Here is a 17,643-nt window from a genome sequence, read left to right on the forward strand (position 1 = left end):
GATAAAAGAGTACAAGGGGGGCCTGGGCGCCTTTCTTGAGCGTTATAATATTGTATGTTCTAATCATTAATAACTCCAGAAGGGTCGGTGATCCGGAAATTATTCCAAATGCCAGATTGAAGTCGGAAAGGATTTTTCCCCTAAAATGGTGAGAATTGGCTTCTACCTCATCGGGGTCTTTTGCCTTCCTCTGGATCAACATTGGGGGTAATAGGCTGAACTGGTTGGACGTGTCTTTTTTCAGCCTAACACAGTGTAATAATAATAATCTTTATTTCTATAGCGCCAACTTATTCTGCAGCGCTTTATCTGTTACTATGTTACCAATGCATGCCAGTGCTTGGCAGACACTCATACCCTGCCGTCTCCAAGATGTGCCCCCACATGCGGCTTGTCCTTTGCTTTCGCAGAGCCCCAAGGTTGGTCCTCCTGGAATATCCACACCCTTCCCAAAACCAAATCCTCAAAAATTCCCTGGAGGCTAAAGCCATTGACTCATCCACAATCTCTATTTATATCCCAAGTCAGTGTATCCAAGCCACAATACTTGTAGGTGTATCTAAGCCACAATACTTGTAGGTGTATCTAAGCCACAATACTTGTAGGTGTATCTAAGCCACAATACTTGTAGGTGTATCCAAGCCACAATACTTGTAGGTGTATCTAAGCCACAATACTTGTAGGTGTATCTAAGCCACAATACTTGTAGGTGTATCTAAGCCACAATACTTGTAGGTGTATCTAAGCCACAATACTTGTAGGTGTATCTAAGGGTGCTACATAAAATTACGAATAATGTTCCTACTAAAACTCCGCTATGTCCACACGGACCGTAAGTACTGTGGATCTTCTGCAGCGGAATCACATGGGGAAAACCTCAGCTTTTACAGCAGCAGTAAAGTGGATGAGAAGTTAAGCAATCTCATCCACATGCTGGGAAAAATATGTGCAAAATCTGCCGCGAGTTTACCTGCAGAAAGGATTTTAACTCCACAGCGTGTTAATTGGTGCTGATGTTCGCGGAGTTCACCTCTGTTAGTGAGCGTTGTGTATTCTGCAACAAATCAACATGGAAAACATGCAGGTTCTGTCATGGAGTCATTGACGACTTTGCAACAGAATTCTAGAAAAATCTGGGGTGGAAATTGTGCCCTGTGCGGCCATACCCTAAATGTACAGGGTGGTCCAAGGAAGACGTAGGCCAGTGCCACAATCTTATTAAAGATGTCTGAAAGAAAACCTGTCTTTATTGCCCATAGTAACCAATCGCAGCACAGCTTTCATGTCTCACACTACTGAGGTAAAATGAAAGCTGCGCTGTGATTGGTTGCTATGGGCAACAAAGGCAAATCTTCTTTCAGACAGATCTCATAAGAATGTGGTCTCAGACTGAAAAGATAGATAGATAGATAGATAGATAGATAGATAGATAGATAGATAGATAGATAGATAGATAGATAGATAGATAGATATGAGATAGATAGATAGATAGATAGATAGATAGATAGATAGATAGATAGATAGATAGATAGATAGATAGATAGATAGATAGATAGATAGATAGGAGATAGATAGATAGATAGATAGATAGATAGATAGATAGATAGATAGATAGATAGATAGATAGATAGATAGATAGATATGAGATAGATAGATAGAAGATAGATAGATAGATAGATATGAGATAGATAGATATGAGATAGATAGATAGATATGAGATAGATAGATAGATAGATATGAGATAGATAGATAGATATGAGATAGATAGATAGATAGGAGATAGATAGATAGATAGATAGATAGATAGATAGATAGATAGATAGGAGATAGATAGATAGATAGATAGATAGGAGATAGATAGATATGAGATAGATAGAAGCCAGCCCTCAGGTCCTGCAGGTTAGCCCCTCCACAGGAGATAATGCAGGGCTAAGCCCGCCCCCAGACCTCAGGTCCTGCAGTTTATCCCCTCGATAGGAGATAATGCAGGGCTAAGCCCGCCCCCAGCCCTCTGGTCCTGCAGGTCAGGCCCTCCATAGGAGATAATGCAGGGCTAAGCCCGCCCCCAGCCCTCAGGTCCTGCAGGTTAGCCCCTCGATAGGATATAATGCAGAGCTAAGCCCTCAGATCCTGTAGGTTAGCCCCTCCACAGGAGATAATGCAGGGCTAAGCCCGCCCCCAGCCCTCAGGTCCTACAGGTCAGACCCTCCATAGGAGATAATACAGGGCTGAGGCCGCCCCCAGCCCTCAGGTCCTGCAGGTCAGTCCCTCCATAGGACATAATGTAGGGCTAAGCCCGCCCCCAGCCCTCAGGTCCTGGAAGATGAGAATGCCCCCGTATTTAAACCTGGAACATCAACAGTTGCCAGTCATGCGAGACCGGCCTCTGACGATTACGTGTTTTTACACTTGACAGACTAACCGCACTCTGATGGACACGTGTGACTGCTAAGTGCTGACTGGCTGTATATGTTCATATGTATATTAGTAAGGCATTATTAATATTTACCAGGATTAGTTAAACTCTTGCTATGTAAATGTATGTACCGGAACGGCAGGGCACTTCACAGAGGCGCTATGTGTGTAGAGAGGGCACTTCACAGAGGCGCTATGTGCGTGGAGAGGGCACTTCACAGAGGCGCTATGTGCGTGGAGAGGGCACATCACAGAGGCGCTATGTGCGTAGAGAGGGCACTTCACAGAGGCGCTATGTGCGTAGAGAGGGCACTTCACAGAGGCGCTATGTGCGTGGAGAGGGCACTGCACAGAGGCGCTATGTGCGTAGAGAGAGCACTTCACAGAGGCGCTATGTGCGTAGAGAGGGCACTTCACAGAGGCGCTATGTGCGTAGAGAGCGCACTTCACAGAGGCGCTATGTGTGTAGAGAGGGCACTTCACAGAGGCGCTATGTGCGTAGAGAGAGCACTTCACAGAGGCGCTATGTGCGTAGAGAGAGCACTTCACAGAGGCGCTATGTGCGTGGAGAGGGCACTTCACAGAGGCGCGATGTGCGTAGAGAGAGCACTTCACAGAGGCGCTATGTGCGTAGAGAGGGCACTTCACAGAGGCACTATGTGCGTGGAGAGGGCACTTCACAGAGGCGCGATGTGCGTAGAGAGAGCACTTCACAGAGGCGCTATGTGCGTAGAGAGGGCACTTCACAGAGGCGCTATGTGCGTGGAGAGGGCACTTCACAGAGGTGCGATGTGCGTAGAGAGAGCACTTCACAGAGGCGCTATGTGCGTAGAGAGGGCACTTCACAGAGGCACTATGTGCGTAGAGGGGACACTTCACAGAGGCGCTATGTGCGTAGAGAGGGCACTTCACAGAGGCGCTATGTGCGTAGAGAGAGCACTTCACAGAGGCGCTATATGCGTAGAGAGGGCACTTCACAGAGGCGCTATATGCGTAGAGAGAGCACTTCACAGAGGCGCTATGTGCGTGAAGAGGGCACTTCACAGAGGCGCTATGTGCGTGGAGAGGGCACTTCACAGAGGCACTATGTGCGTAGAGAGAGCACTTCACAGAGGCGCTATGTGCGTGGAGAGGGCACTTCACAGAGGCGCTATGTGCGTAGAGAGAGCACTTCACAGAGGCGCTATATGCGTAGACAGAGCACTTCACAGAGGCACTATGTGTGTAGAGAGGGCACTTCACAGAGGCGCTATGTGCGTGGAGAGGGCACTTCACAGAGGCGCGATGTGCGTAGAGAGAGCACTTCACAGAGGCACTATGTGCGTAGAGGGGACACTTCACAGAGGCGCTATGTGCGTAGAGAGGGCACTTCACAGAGGCGCTATGTGCGTAGAGAGAGCACTTCACAGAGGCGCTATGTGCGTAGAGAGGGCACTTCACAGAGGCGCTATGTGCGTAGAGAGGGCACTTCACAGAGGCACTATGTGCGTAGAGGGGACACTTCACAGAGGCGCTATGTGCGTAGAGAGGGCACTTCACAGAGGCGCTATGTGCGTAGAGAGAGCACTTCACAGAGGCGCTATGTGCGTAGAGAGGGCACTTCACAGAGGCGCTATATGCGTAGAGGGGGCACTTCACAGAGGCGCTATGTGCGTAGAGAGGCGCAATGTTAGTGTGTGCCACAGACCTCCTGAAATAAAGCATGCAGGAATGAAGACGGACAGATAGGAGAGGGATGAAGTACCCTGCCTGTCCGAGATGAGACGTATTAATAATGTGCTTTTCCAGCTCAGTTACAAAATGTCCAACCTTCTAGTTCCGTCCTATGGAGCGCAAAGTTCCATTATTTTTCTAAAACATAAAATCAAGCCTCCGCCTGTCAGCTGCTGCGCCATTCTGAACCTTTGTCGCACCACCACTGACATGGCGGTTCCATTCACTTTATGGAGCTTTTCTCGATTTTTCTGGAGTAGTTACCTATTTCTAAAATTCTTAGGCCTCCGATCACAATGTGGATGAGATATGTTGGCGTCTTGATGCTGTGGATGCATTCCCTCTTGGATGAGGTGTCTGCACTTATTTGGTACATGTAAATAGTTCTAGTGCTATGAGTAAAGGCTTGGAGCCGGGTGAGTAGGAGGAGGGCTGGTCTAAGTATATCTTGTTCTATGGGTGTGGGGAAAGTGTAGGGCATAAGCACACGCCTATTTTTATTATCGTGTGTCATCCCCAAACTGGCAGCACGACAGAGGAATGTGTCTAGTACATATATACTGTATCCACATACAGTATATACTGGCCTGGGCTTTGTGCCAGTAAAACAGTTTTGCGTATACAAGATTACATTGGGGGGTACAGTAGATCTCTGGGCTCCTAAAAGAGGCCTGATGACATCACCACATAGGTGCAGTGATGTCACTTGCTTTAAGACTTTTAGCCAATTGGCTAGCAGTGACTCAGAAAGGGGCTTAAAGCAATCCTCTGGTTTCTGGGACTGAAGGGGGAAGTATATTACCTGCAGTTCTTCTTCTCTGTCGTCCGTCCAACTCGTCAGTTCCAAGTTCCATGAGCATCCAAGATGGCTGATATAATCTTCAGACTACCTAATCCCCACAATGCTTTGGTAGTGTTACACTACCAATACAGTGTACCTCTCTGCTGATTGGCCAGAGCTGCTCACGTGATCAGCGCTGGCCACTCAGAAAGCAGTGTACAGTGTGTATTAAAGGGGTTGTCCGAGGCATTGGTGGCAGTAGGAGGATGCAAAGTACATAAAAAAATAAACACAATACTCACCTCCTGCTGCCGCTGCTCGCCACTTTCCGGTCGTCTATTTACAAGCGGCGCAGCAGTCACTTGGGTTGCTTATCCACATGAATACCACAGCCAATAGAAGGCCTGATAAGGACATCACTGATGACGTTCAGTAAACCTGCCGGGGGCTTCTACATCAGGAGGTTTACAAGACGTTACCAGACATTCTAGCAGGGTGATATCACCTATTAGATGACGCGGCGCTGTTTATTTATTTATAGGCAGTGGGCGCCTAGAACTATATGAAATAAATAAATGAGAAAACCCCTTTAAGTATTAGAAAATTGCTGCAGCCATCTTGGACGGCTGAAAATGGGACCTGGAACTGGCGGATTGGAGGGATGGCAGAGAACAAAACCCATATTCCCCTCCCTGTGGTTCCGGGACTGAGCTTTGACGTGAAACTAGAGGGTCATTTTACTAACGGGATCAAAAGGAGGACTTGTGCACTACTCACTTGTTAGCAGTCCAGATACAGTCCACATATACACACAATCATACACCACTACCAGAATTACCATAACCAACAGCCTGGGAAATAATTTGTGTATCTCCGTGCCTAAGTGACCATTTTCAACAGGGTGAGTCAATCTGTTCCATTGGTTTTTTTAAAGGGTATGTATACTTTTGCAACCAAGATTGTATATTTCTAATTAATCCATACATAGATCTATATTAGATCTAATTTTCTAGATTTCTTTAGGAAACATCTTGAGATAGATGACAGAGGTCCTCCAGAGCCTGCACTTACATTCAATTGGTATGTATACTCTTCAACAAAATTATTTATTGCTCCATTGAATCTAAAATAAAAAATGAAACAGCTTCATCAATCATCTTGATTAAACCCATCTTCCCGTTTTGTGTATACAGCTTCTACACAGAACTATGGGTCTACATAGTAACAGACTACAAACAAACATGACACTGCAGTCATGTACCAGTCCCCCCTCCCTTCTCTTTGCCCTTCTTAATTCCTTGATGCTTTTGGGCATACCCCTTCGCTGTGAGGGAAAACATCGCTTGTGTGTATGACTCCATTCAAAAGAATCGCAACGCACAAAATCGCGCAAGAATAGCGCTCATGTGAAAATGGCCTCACTCCACTTGGAAAGTTTTGAAAGTTTTTCAGTACATTAAATAGAACTATTTTGAAAAAAGCCTTCAGACAGCGACACTGATGAAAAAATAAAAGGGTTATGATTTTTTGAGAGTGGGGAGGAGAAACCGGAAGAAAATAGCAAAAAGCGGTGACCTTAAGGGGTTAATCTGTCTGCAGCAAGAGTGGAAGGCAGAGGTGTTGGGTATAAACATATCTCTCCCATCATCTATTTATACCCAGGACTGTAAGAAGGGGGCACCCACTACGTCTAGAGGAAGGAAGGTTTCTACACCGACATAGAAGGGGATTCTTTACTGTAAGAGCAGTGAGACTGTGGAACTTTCTGCCTGAGGACGTGGTGACGGCGAATTTGATAAGAAGAGTACAAGAGGGGCCTAGACGGCATTCTTGAGTGATCTAATATTACATGTTATATTACAGATTACTCCAGAAGTGTCGGTGATCCAGAGATTATTCTGATTGCTAGCCTTGGAGTCTGGCTTTCATCTCGTTGTTTTTCTTTTTGCCTTCTTCTGGATCAACATTGGGGGTAATAGGCTAAACTAGATGGACATATGTCTTTCTTTCAGCCGAACATACTGGGTTACTATGTCTTGTCAAGCAGGCTCGTTCTCCCTCCCATCTATGCCTGGATTTGCTGGGAGAGCCGGATCTTTTTTATATTAGCCATGGAGACACATCTATCTGCATAGGTGCTGTATACATAAAATAGTAAGATTACAATTTTTATAAAGACTATTTGCAAAGTTACTTTATTGTTTGGTTTTGGACTCGTTCACATCACCTTTTTATAGTTTGTGTTTTCCTGTTCTGTCACCGGAGCAGGAAAACAACCTCTTGTTGAAACAGATCCATTTTATGATAGAACCAAATGCACCCCTTGGACTTGAATGGGGTTGTTTGTGCTTCTGTTATGCCCTCTGGCTTTTTTCCTGATGTAATTGAGCTGCATGTGTGGATATGAATGAGTCTCTCAATGCATAAGATCAATAGTAGAGATGAGCTAGTATACTCGCTAAGGCACATTACTTGAGCGAGTAGTGCCTTAGCTGAGTATCTCCCCGCTCGTCTCTAAAGATTCGGGGGCCGGCAGGGGGCGGGGAGCGGCGGGGGAGAGCAGGGAGGAACGGAGGGAGATCTCTCTCTCCCCCCCTTTCCCCCCCCCCTCCCCCCACTCCCCGCCGCAACTCACCTGTCACCTGCGCCGGCCCCCGAATCTTTAGAGACGAGCGGGGAGATACTCGGCTAAGGCACTACTCGCTCAAGTAATGTGCCTTAGCGAGTATACTCGCTCATCTCTAATCAATAGACAAAACTGGTTGCAAAAATGTTGACACCATTTAAAGATTGAATCGTTTCGGAATTTGCCATGTGGCACAACACAAGTGGCCAACCACAGCCATTTTTGTCACTCTAAGGTTCACTCATAAGGCTCAGTGCACGCTAGCCATGAGTGTAAGTTGGGCCTAAGAGGCTCAGGCTTAACTTGCATCAGATACTAGTCCATGTGCTGTCTGATATACAAGGATAGCATGCATTGGCCGAAATTCTATTTCTCGTCCATGAAATGGACAGGAATAGGACTTGTCATGAGTTCTCACATGGACCATCGGTCCATATGAAAAAACATCCATGTGCATAGCCTCGTAGGCTATAATAAGGCCAACTGTGTGCTGTCCTTGAATTAACACAGACAGCACACAACCACAAATATGATAGTGTGCCAGAGGCCCAAGTTGGATTCTGTGGCCTAGTGGAAAAAAATAGGTCTTATGGCCCAACAAAAAAGTTTCATAGTATTTGGTGTTATGGCAACGATGGTGACAAAAAAAAAGAAAATGCCAATAATTGTGTTATTTGATCTGCTTTTATCTTCACACAACACTCCTCATGTCAAAGTTGTCTCACAGAAAAGTGGCCTTGTTGGCAATTGCAACCAATCACAGTTCAAATTTCATTTTTAAACTACACTCAAAAATGTAACATGGACTCTGATTGGTTACTGAAAGCTACAAGGTTATTTTTTCCCAGAGATACATGAGGTCCATTGCCATACCAGCATAGAATCAAAATAACAAAGAAGGACAGTAATGGAACCAGATTGGTAGTGCAAAAACAGTGGTATACAGAGAGCAGTTGCACCTTAGCCCAGCACTAAAGATGAGCGAGCGTACTCGCTAAGGCAAGCTACTCGAGCGAGTAGTGCCTTATGCGAGTACCTGCCCGCTCGTCTCAAAAGATTCGGGTGCCGGCAGGGGAGAGCGGTGAGTTGCGGGAGTGAGCGGGGGGGGGGGGGGGGGGAGAGTGAGAGAGAGATCTCCCCCCGTTCATCCCCGCTCTCCGCCCCCCCGCCGGTACCCGAATCTTTTGAGACGAGCGGGCAGGTACTTGCATAAGGCATTACTCACTCGATTAGTTTGCGAGTACACTCGCTCATCTCTACCCGGAACCAATATTATAAATGGCAAATGGTAGGTTGGGGCCCCGAGAGCTTCAGGTTACCCGTCTGTAGTTGGCAATACCCTTTTAGAACATGCTTTAGGCAATAAAGACCTGCTTATTCATGAAAACGCAATATTTTAATTTGCATTCACTCATTAACATCCTCTTGCCACCCTCCTTTTAAATTTCATATTTAATCCCTTGCTATTCCATACATTTCCCAAAATATTACAAAAATAAGTTAAAATTGTCTCATTAGCTCTCATTAAATATGGCAAAGTCACTTTGTGTGGTGGGATCGAGACTGTCAAACTTTTACAAAAACATTTGAGTTTTTCATTGAAACCCAGGTGCCATTTTGGAATATAGTGTCCCAAATATCTCAAGAGTCTTGAAGATCATGGAGAAGTTCTCCATTACAATGTGCTGACAACAGTATGACTTGTTCTTGCATTGGGTTATCAGAATGTTTTCGAGCAGGAAATGATAAAGCTCCTGGTGATAGACCTTTCTATGTCCGGGCTAGACATGATGTGGTGGACCTGGTATCCATAATAAGTCTTTCCATATTATTGCAATCCATAGGCCTTTGCTTGAGAGGATTTGGGTAGATATTGGTCCTTCAAAAATATCTTACAAAATAGTTCTTTTTTTTACCAATGCCATTTAAATAGAGTTTGTAGCCCAAATGCAAGACATAAAACACCCTTTTAGTCAAAGTCGAAGAGTGATATCATGTTCACGCCATCTGAACTAACTTCAATGTCTCTGTCACTTAATACACTGTATTAGGTGGAGGTTGGTGCAAGGCATCAGGGGGCTGTAGATGAGGTCCTGGTTGGTTTTGTTGGTTATACCATTGGTTATAGTTCTCTATATAGCTTGGGGAAGAACAGTGAGGAAGACTTTGTGGCTGAGGGGTCCTGCTTCTACTATGTTCCCACATAGGTGGAGATGAGGGAGAATTGCAAGCCATTGAATCACTGTTGTTGGGGCTATGCTCCAATCCAGGACCCTCACCATTCTTGTAAAGTTTCTTGAATTTTGACCTGCGGTTCTGGAACCAAATCTTGACCTGAAGAGCAGAAGCGAGAACAGAATTTTTAGATAACTATAGATTGTGAAATCTCCTTTCCTTGTACAATGTAAGAAATTTCCTAGACCCCCCCTGAGAACTGAAAACATTTTAAAGATGCCCATTTAATATTTTTATGGTCACTTTTTGCTAAATGTTATGGTATTGTTTAACATTCCTGGTTCATAAAGCAATATAATCTACAATGCATGTTCTTGTTATTAGCTCTTTCCTGGTGGCCCTTCCACAGGATCCACACTATCCATCTTCACCCCAACAGTCATTAGATCTCACACGGGAGATCTAACACAAGACCAGACATGAGTACGTTCTTCACAGAGCTCTTGGCATTTGTTTAGGACAATGGGGCAGCATTTAAAGCCTTGGTTCGAATTCAACCAGGGACATCTGTATGAGATTTGTATGTTTTCCCTATTTTTACATGCACATACTAAAAACATACTAACAGCTGAAATGGCTTCCTATAAACTTATCCCTAGTAACTATATGGTATAAGAAAATGTTAGTGCAGTGAAAAGACAGTATCTGGATAAATATGATAGCAACACCGGCCATATTGGAACTGCAGAATTCGCAAACTGTCCTTGAAGTCCCTTGTTCTAGTTGGACAACCATTCAGCAGTGACAGATCCTGTAGATATACTCTGTTCATGTGTTTCTGGGAAGTGTTTTGCTTTCTCTCTGTAGATCCTTCCTACCCCCACACTCGCTCTACACCTCTGTCCCGATTTTTCTCCGCCCTGTGACTCATCCCAAGCTCTTCTCCAAAAGGACCAAACCCAGTTTCACAGCAACATTGTGTTTTGTAAATTGGTATGAGGAAGCCTCAGGATACCACCTCCCTGACCATAAACACCCCACCCTGACATCTACCACCCTTTACAATACTGCAGTTGACTTTTTACGAAAAGGACAAGGACAGTACTCATCATGCCTGTCGATGGGATAAGATTCTTCATTACCCACCATGTGCACTGATTTACAGCCAACTTCTAACCAATTAGGCCAATATCAATTAAAATCGGTGTGTGCCGGTCTATGGATCTGATTGAATTCTGTCTTGTCTGCCAAAAAATTTGGCTGGACAATCATTGATATCGCCATTCATCAACTGGCTAAAAAGATTTTGCTATGATCAGACATAAGCTGGCATACACTTTAAATAAATGTCAATTTCAGAAGGATTGACCAACTATCTAATGTCTCCGAACGGCCAATTCAGTTTTTTTGATTATAAGATGGCAACAATTTGTAAATTGGGTGGGCCAGATTTCTATTGGTCCCAAATAGAGATGAGCGAGTATACTCACTAAGGCACATTACTCGAGCGAGTAGTGCCTTAGCCGAGTATCTCCCCGCTCGTCTCTAAAGATTCGGGGGCCACCGCGGGTGACAGGTGAGTTGCGGCGGGGAGCGGGGGGGAGAGAGGGAGAGAGAGATCTCCCCTCCGTTCCTCCCCGCTCTCCCCCGCCGGCCCCCGAATCTTTAGAGACGAGCGGGGAGATACTCGGCTGAGGCACTACTCGCTCAAGTAATGTGCCATAGCGAGTATACTCGCTCATCTCTAGTCCCAAACAATCATGCCACCACTATAGGGTTATGACTCCAACTATCAGCAAATAGGTTTGGCAAGTTGTTTAGCAGAGTACAGGCAGAACACAACTTGATCTCCATGGACTTAAAGGATCCGGTGATGGCACCTGCTACTTAACAAAGAAGGGATTGTAGTTCATTTTCATACACACCACCAGCCCTTCAATACCCCATGAATAAAGAGAGAGGATGATTACCTGCTCTGGGAGCTAAAGACAAAAACCTATATAGGCTTCATTGTCACCTTTTAGTGTTGAGTGAACCAAACCAGTAGAACCATGTTTCGGGTTGAAATTAGACAAAAGTTCAATTCGCCATGCACCCTAACCTAGTTTTTAGCAAAGTTCTACCCAAAACAGGCTTCTACTTGTTCTATCACGTGACACTAGTTCTGAACACTGGTGGGTGTATAACACTATCTAAAATCCATAAAACACTCTCAGACTGTTATACAGGGCTTTTATGGCATTCAGACATTGTTATACACCAGTTTAAGGTGTTTTGGTGAACTTCTGGTCTGGTTCGAACTAATTTGGACTTTTTTGCAAAAGTTTGGCAAACTGGCCAAACCAAATTTTGGTTCTGTCAATGTATGATGTTTATGCTAACCCTTGCCAACCTTATATCTATGGGGTTAAAACCAAAACCCTTTTTATACAATCCTTTTTATCTCCAGAGGTACCAGATTTTTTTGATGGTCACTCCACCTCTTTAATTTTAGAAAATTCTGATTAACAATGCAAACATCAGCTAAATAGGCCAACTTTTTGAACAGCTCAGTCCTTATCAATCCATATGTTTGAGGTACAAATGGGGTGTTGACATATAAGAATTAATTTTTAATTGGGAGAGTATTTTATATTAGAGGAACCCTCCGGAAAACCAGCTACACTGTGTTATGCCTCGTGCAGGACCAAGACCAGCCAATCCCTGTGTCATGCTCCACCCTTCCAGGTATGGTTTTAGATATAGTATAATGTTCCAGTTTTTCTTGGAGTTTCCCTTATATATTGGGAAAAACAGTTGCACAATCAACTGTGTGCTCATACATTATACTGGCAAGCATCAATCTCCATTTAGCCGTGCCAGGGTTTGGTTCTTTTTTGCTTATGCAATGCCTTTTAAATACCCAACACTGTTTATTCTTGTGCCAATGACTACTGCTTGTGCCAATGTATTACTTTGATGTATATTATTACTATTATTTAACCATGTTCCTACATATTTGAGCAAAACCAAGATTCTTCAAACTGTATCTGCATGTCAAAGCACACAGCTCTTATTTCTCCTTGTTCTGTGACTTTATTTGCCGGGGCACATCTCTGCTTATTGCTATGTTGCACAGTGTGTTATTATATACCGTTGTTTGTTATTACCTGTGTCTGTGTTAGTCCCAGCTGAGCCGCCAGTTCGGCTCTCTCAGGTAGCGCTAAGTACTGGGCCTTCTGGAAACGTCTCTGCAGTGCTGCCAGCTGGTAACTAGAGTAGATGGTTCTTGGTTTTCGGACCTTTTTTGGTTTCCCGTTGACCATTCGTACCTCGGTTTCTGGCTCCTCTTTTATGGAAACTACAAGAAAGATATAAAAGGGTTAAGAACTGAAGTAGTAGATTCTGCTGGACTCTTCAAACTCTACAAAGATAATGATTTCCATCATGAATACTTGAATGGATCAAATGGACGCATTTACTAGTACTACTACTGTTGATAAGCCTTAACAAGAAATACGTGTTACCCACATTCACTTGCCCCATCATAGTCTTTCATCATTACCCCCTTACCCTCCAAAAAAAGAGACAGTCTACCATACACTTCTCTTACAATTGTCCTCTCTTGATCTATACTTAAGTTCACTTGCCCACTCCTCAGAGGGTTTTTTTGGCCACCCTTCACTGATTAATATACATATTCCTTCCTGGGCTATGTCAACCTACATCTTGTCTTCTCCTTGACATTGTCTATTCTCTCTCATCTCTAGTTCCTTTTTCCTTCTTTGTTTTCCAATCTTTCAATCATTCTGTACATATTTTAAAGAATTGCCACTTCTATCCATGACTACCCAAGATCCTACAGTGAGTTTCCGTAGGTCTTCCTACTTGGTATTTCACTTTTATCTGCCGTTTGCCTCTCCCTACTGCCTACAGAGTATTTCCAGGCCATAACCTACCTCAAGTAATGCTTTTTAGTATCCTTGGCAGTGCCCTAAACTTACTCGTCTTGTAAAGGACCACATTGGCCCCTTTAAAATTAACCAACTCTATCAAGATGTAGAATAGCATTTCCTTCATATAACTAGTATAGTGTAGTATTATAGTCATTTGGTAATGTTCTTCATGCATGATTTAGGCCTTTGTGAATGCTACTACATCCTTACTGATCCTAACTGTTACACTTTATCTAAAGTATGTGTACTTCCTATCTATTTATCTCTGTTTAGCCCCTTTGTCTCTTAATTGGCCCTGTCTTTCTTGAATACCGCTCAAGTACTGTGGGTCATTGTCTCAGTATATCTTAGGAGCACATCTCTATACTACGTTTTTATCTCAATCCTAAATTTCAACAGTTTTGCCCTAGGCATGTGCCTAGCAAGCATCAATGGTGAATAGAGTCCTGACATTAGCCAATAAGCCCTAAACCCAAAGCCTACAGAGAGCTTGACCATTCTTCTATTGTTTGCCATCTCTATCAGGGTCTACTGATCAAAAGACACCTGAAATGATGGGGTATGGAAGCACCTGCAAATTCTACCCTGAAGGAACTTGAATAGAGAAGAAATATTTTGTTGAAAGACATCATTTCTCTTTACTTTGACGCATTCACAACTTTTACGATTTCTACCTTGAATAAGCTTGGACCGCAAAACATCATCCCGTCAATTACGACCTACTCTACAGTTGTTCAGCTTCTAGAATATTCAGAGTTTTGGGAACGTGTGACCAGATATTTGAAGACCTGGAAATTCTTACATATTGGGATTTCCTATAAGAAGAACATTGAACCTAAAAGCCATTACTTCATCTTCTCCAAAACGTCAACCTCAAAGTAGAACATTGGGGACTTATTAAGTTCCTAGTACCTTGTAGTAGCATTAATGCCATTAGCTTAGTTTGCCTATATGCTACCACTTATGATCAGTCATGGGCAAACAGTAGCAAGCCATTATAATTCAACTCTGTCCATAAATAGTACATAACCCCCGTATAGGTGCATGGAGGGCTATTGCTTTTGGTTGAACCTCCGAAGGTAAACCCTACATAACAGTCAATGGGAATCCCTATTCTTGTCTTTCTGATACCTTATGGATAGGAACTTAAATTAATATTCCAGGTATCCATGGATCTTATAGGCCAGTGCTATCACTGAAATACCATACATACTGAACCAAGGTTTAAGTACTGGTAGAGACAGGCAGCTTAGTCATAGACGGCCTGGATAGAAGTAGCGACACTCAAACCGCCTAGCTTTAGTCAGAGACAGACAATCCGGATAAAAGAAGATCAAGTCAGACGGCTTGGTTGCCTTTAACTTTTTGCACACCTTAGATGTACAGTAGATAGGCAGACAGCCTGGATATAAGCAGACAGGTAAACAGGAGCTTGGGATTAGAGAAGAGACAGGAAGGGAGGGACGTGCTACATCACAGAAAATATCCTCAAAAGGTAGAAATTCAAGATAATTAAAGTAACAGACAGAAAGTCAGCCAGACCCCTGCGAGACCCCCTTTTATAAGCTTCTGTCAGTCGCAAACAGGGATGGAACCTTTCAAAAGATGAAAAATGTCATCGATGTAGCGCCATCTCATACACAACCAACCGAGCTTCTGAGATAAATACCCCAAATATCGATCATTTTACTATGCAGCCAATGGAAAATAATATTCACGGAGAGAAAAGAGTAACTAACATTAATTTGTAAAATGTTACATTTTTATTTTTTTGTCATGTAGCCACCAAAAAAAAAAACAAACTAAAAAATTGCAAGTTCTTCAGGAAGATCCTTGATGACTATACCAGTCAATGCATCAGAGCGAGTTAGTATATAGGGTGGTTTAGAGGGCTTTTTATAGGGTTTTTGGATAAATTGGCTGGGGACAGGTTTCTCCTGTTGACTTCAATAAGAGGATATTGCAGGAGAGCGATCTTAACTTTGCATCAGTGGTTCCCAGCCTGCGACTCTGCGGCTGTTGTGAAGTTACTACTCTCAGATTGCCGCTGTCAGGTCCTACTAAGGGTTGTAGTCCCTGGAGAGTCACAGGTTGGAGACCACTGATTAAGGCCGGACGCAAGCCGGAACTATAGGCAAATGTTACCATGCCCTAATTCCACCCGGGTCAATATGTGGGTTTATTCTATTGCATGCATTATTCTTACTGCAGTCGGTTGCTACCTGCAAATATCCGATACATCCAAGAAAGTTTAGAGTCTGCTGATCATCCCGTATCTCCAAGTCAGAAGCGGGTGTCTCCAGACCCAAGTGGAACAACTAGACTCAATGACAGCTAATACAGAGTCAGCAGTGAACAATGGCCGTACTGCAAGGTTTTGATCTTACGGCATCTTTATCCCTTCTTACTTCTGTCTTATTCTTCTTTATGAGCCATCTATCTTTTCCAGGGTCCTTTCCCCCCAGGATATCCTCTTATCTGCCTTCATCTCCTGCAAGTGCCCCCTCTGTGCCCTGTCTCCTTGTCTCCAGGCTCATTCTTCTATCTAACTTTTCCTTAAGTCTTATAATATCCCCTAAGACTTTCTGGATGCCCATTTTCTCTTCACCTCTCTCCTTTTTGCCCCTTCCCTTTGTCTGACCCCGTTGATGGTGTCTTGTTTACCCATCTTTTGTATAATACCCTATGACATTTCCCTATCTGTCATCTCCTTCGGTGCCTCTTTTTGACTTGCTGTTCTCTTTTTTTGGCCCCTCTTTCACTTTACTTCTTCAGCATCTCCCTCTTATGGTCCAAAACTAATCCTTAAGAACTTAAGTTTCTCCATCAACTTCTATCTCCTTGTCGTAATAGCCATTTCTTATTTAAAAGATATAGTAGAGCTGAGTTTGTCACTTGGGACGTCTCATGCGTTGTCTCTAGTTCTACTGCAGGTAGACCTTCTGTATTACTATCTCTTACCTTAAGTATTACATAGGACTGCAGGTAGACCTTCTGTATCACTAGATCTTACTTTAGCATTACATAGGACTGCACATAGACCTTCTGCATTACTTCGCCTTATGCCTAATATTACATAGGACTGCAGGTAGACCTTCTGCATTACTTTACCTTATATTACATGGGACTGCCGGTATACGTACTGCATTGCCAAAAGTCATAGAGATATTATGGCAAAAAGATACACTTCTACAGCAAATTTAACTCTGCTACATCTGTTCATTAATTTTAGACTGTCACCTCTCATCTTAAACCTACCTGACTCTGGAGCGGGAGCTTCTCGGTAATGTCCATAGGAGCGGTATCCACCTCCATACTGATAGTCGTCTTTGGGCATAAAGCCTTCCGATCCCACCAGCCCACCCAGGTTGAACTGGGGATGATGGTGGTAGTTGTACGGATTGAGCGACTGAGAATACGCCTGGCTCTGGTAGTATTCGTGTTGGCTGGGAGCCATCGGACCACTGTAGTAGCCCATGTCCGTGGCAGTGGACTCAGGTAAGGTGGGCGAGTCCTTGGAGTGGCAACTCAAAGAGGTGCTCAGGTCAGTTAATACGGCCATCTTCTTCTCATAGGTCCCACTCATGTTATGTAAAGAAGATGCGAGATCCAACAGACCTTCACACGCACATCCCTGCTGAGCCGCACGCACTGCGCTCACTACAATAAAACCAAACCAAAGCTCCACAGACCAGTTCTACTCCATAATTATAGGGTAGAGAAGGGAGGGTCTCGCATTCCTATTGGCTCCAGGAGGAAAGCCTTCCAGGCAAAACAGATTTCTAAACCAGCTCTATATTTATGGCTCGACTTCATGTCAGTGCAAAAAGGAAAAAAACACACAAATACACACGGAATATATATATACACAGGCATATATACCGGAACTAATGTGGCAGCCTGCAGGGGGGGGCAGAACAGCAAACTTCTGTCAAAGTACACAAACTATCCACAAGTATGTAGCAGAGCTGAAGCTGGTGACTGTTTCTTCTGGGCTT

The 17,643-nt window shown here is 43.9% G+C and overlaps 1 protein-coding gene across 1 annotated transcript; it reads right to left on the reverse strand.

The window, feature by feature from the left end:
* Positions 1-8,909: 8,909 nt before the first annotated feature.
* DLX3 (distal-less homeobox 3) lies at positions 8,910-17,335 on the reverse strand. Its single transcript, XM_066587953.1, has 3 exons — positions 16,904-17,335; positions 12,860-13,050; positions 8,910-9,869 (listed from the first exon to the last, which is right to left on the reverse strand). Exons 1-3 carry the CDS (start codon positions 17,229-17,231, stop codon positions 9,570-9,572), a joined length of 819 nt encoding a protein of 272 aa, XP_066444050.1. The 5' UTR covers positions 17,232-17,335; the 3' UTR covers positions 8,910-9,569.
* Between the last annotated feature and the right edge of the window lie 308 nt (positions 17,336-17,643).

This window comes from Eleutherodactylus coqui, chromosome 13 (genome assembly GCF_035609145.1).
Source record: "Eleutherodactylus coqui strain aEleCoq1 chromosome 13, aEleCoq1.hap1, whole genome shotgun sequence".
Classification (NCBI taxonomy): domain Eukaryota; kingdom Metazoa; phylum Chordata; class Amphibia; order Anura; family Eleutherodactylidae; genus Eleutherodactylus; species Eleutherodactylus coqui.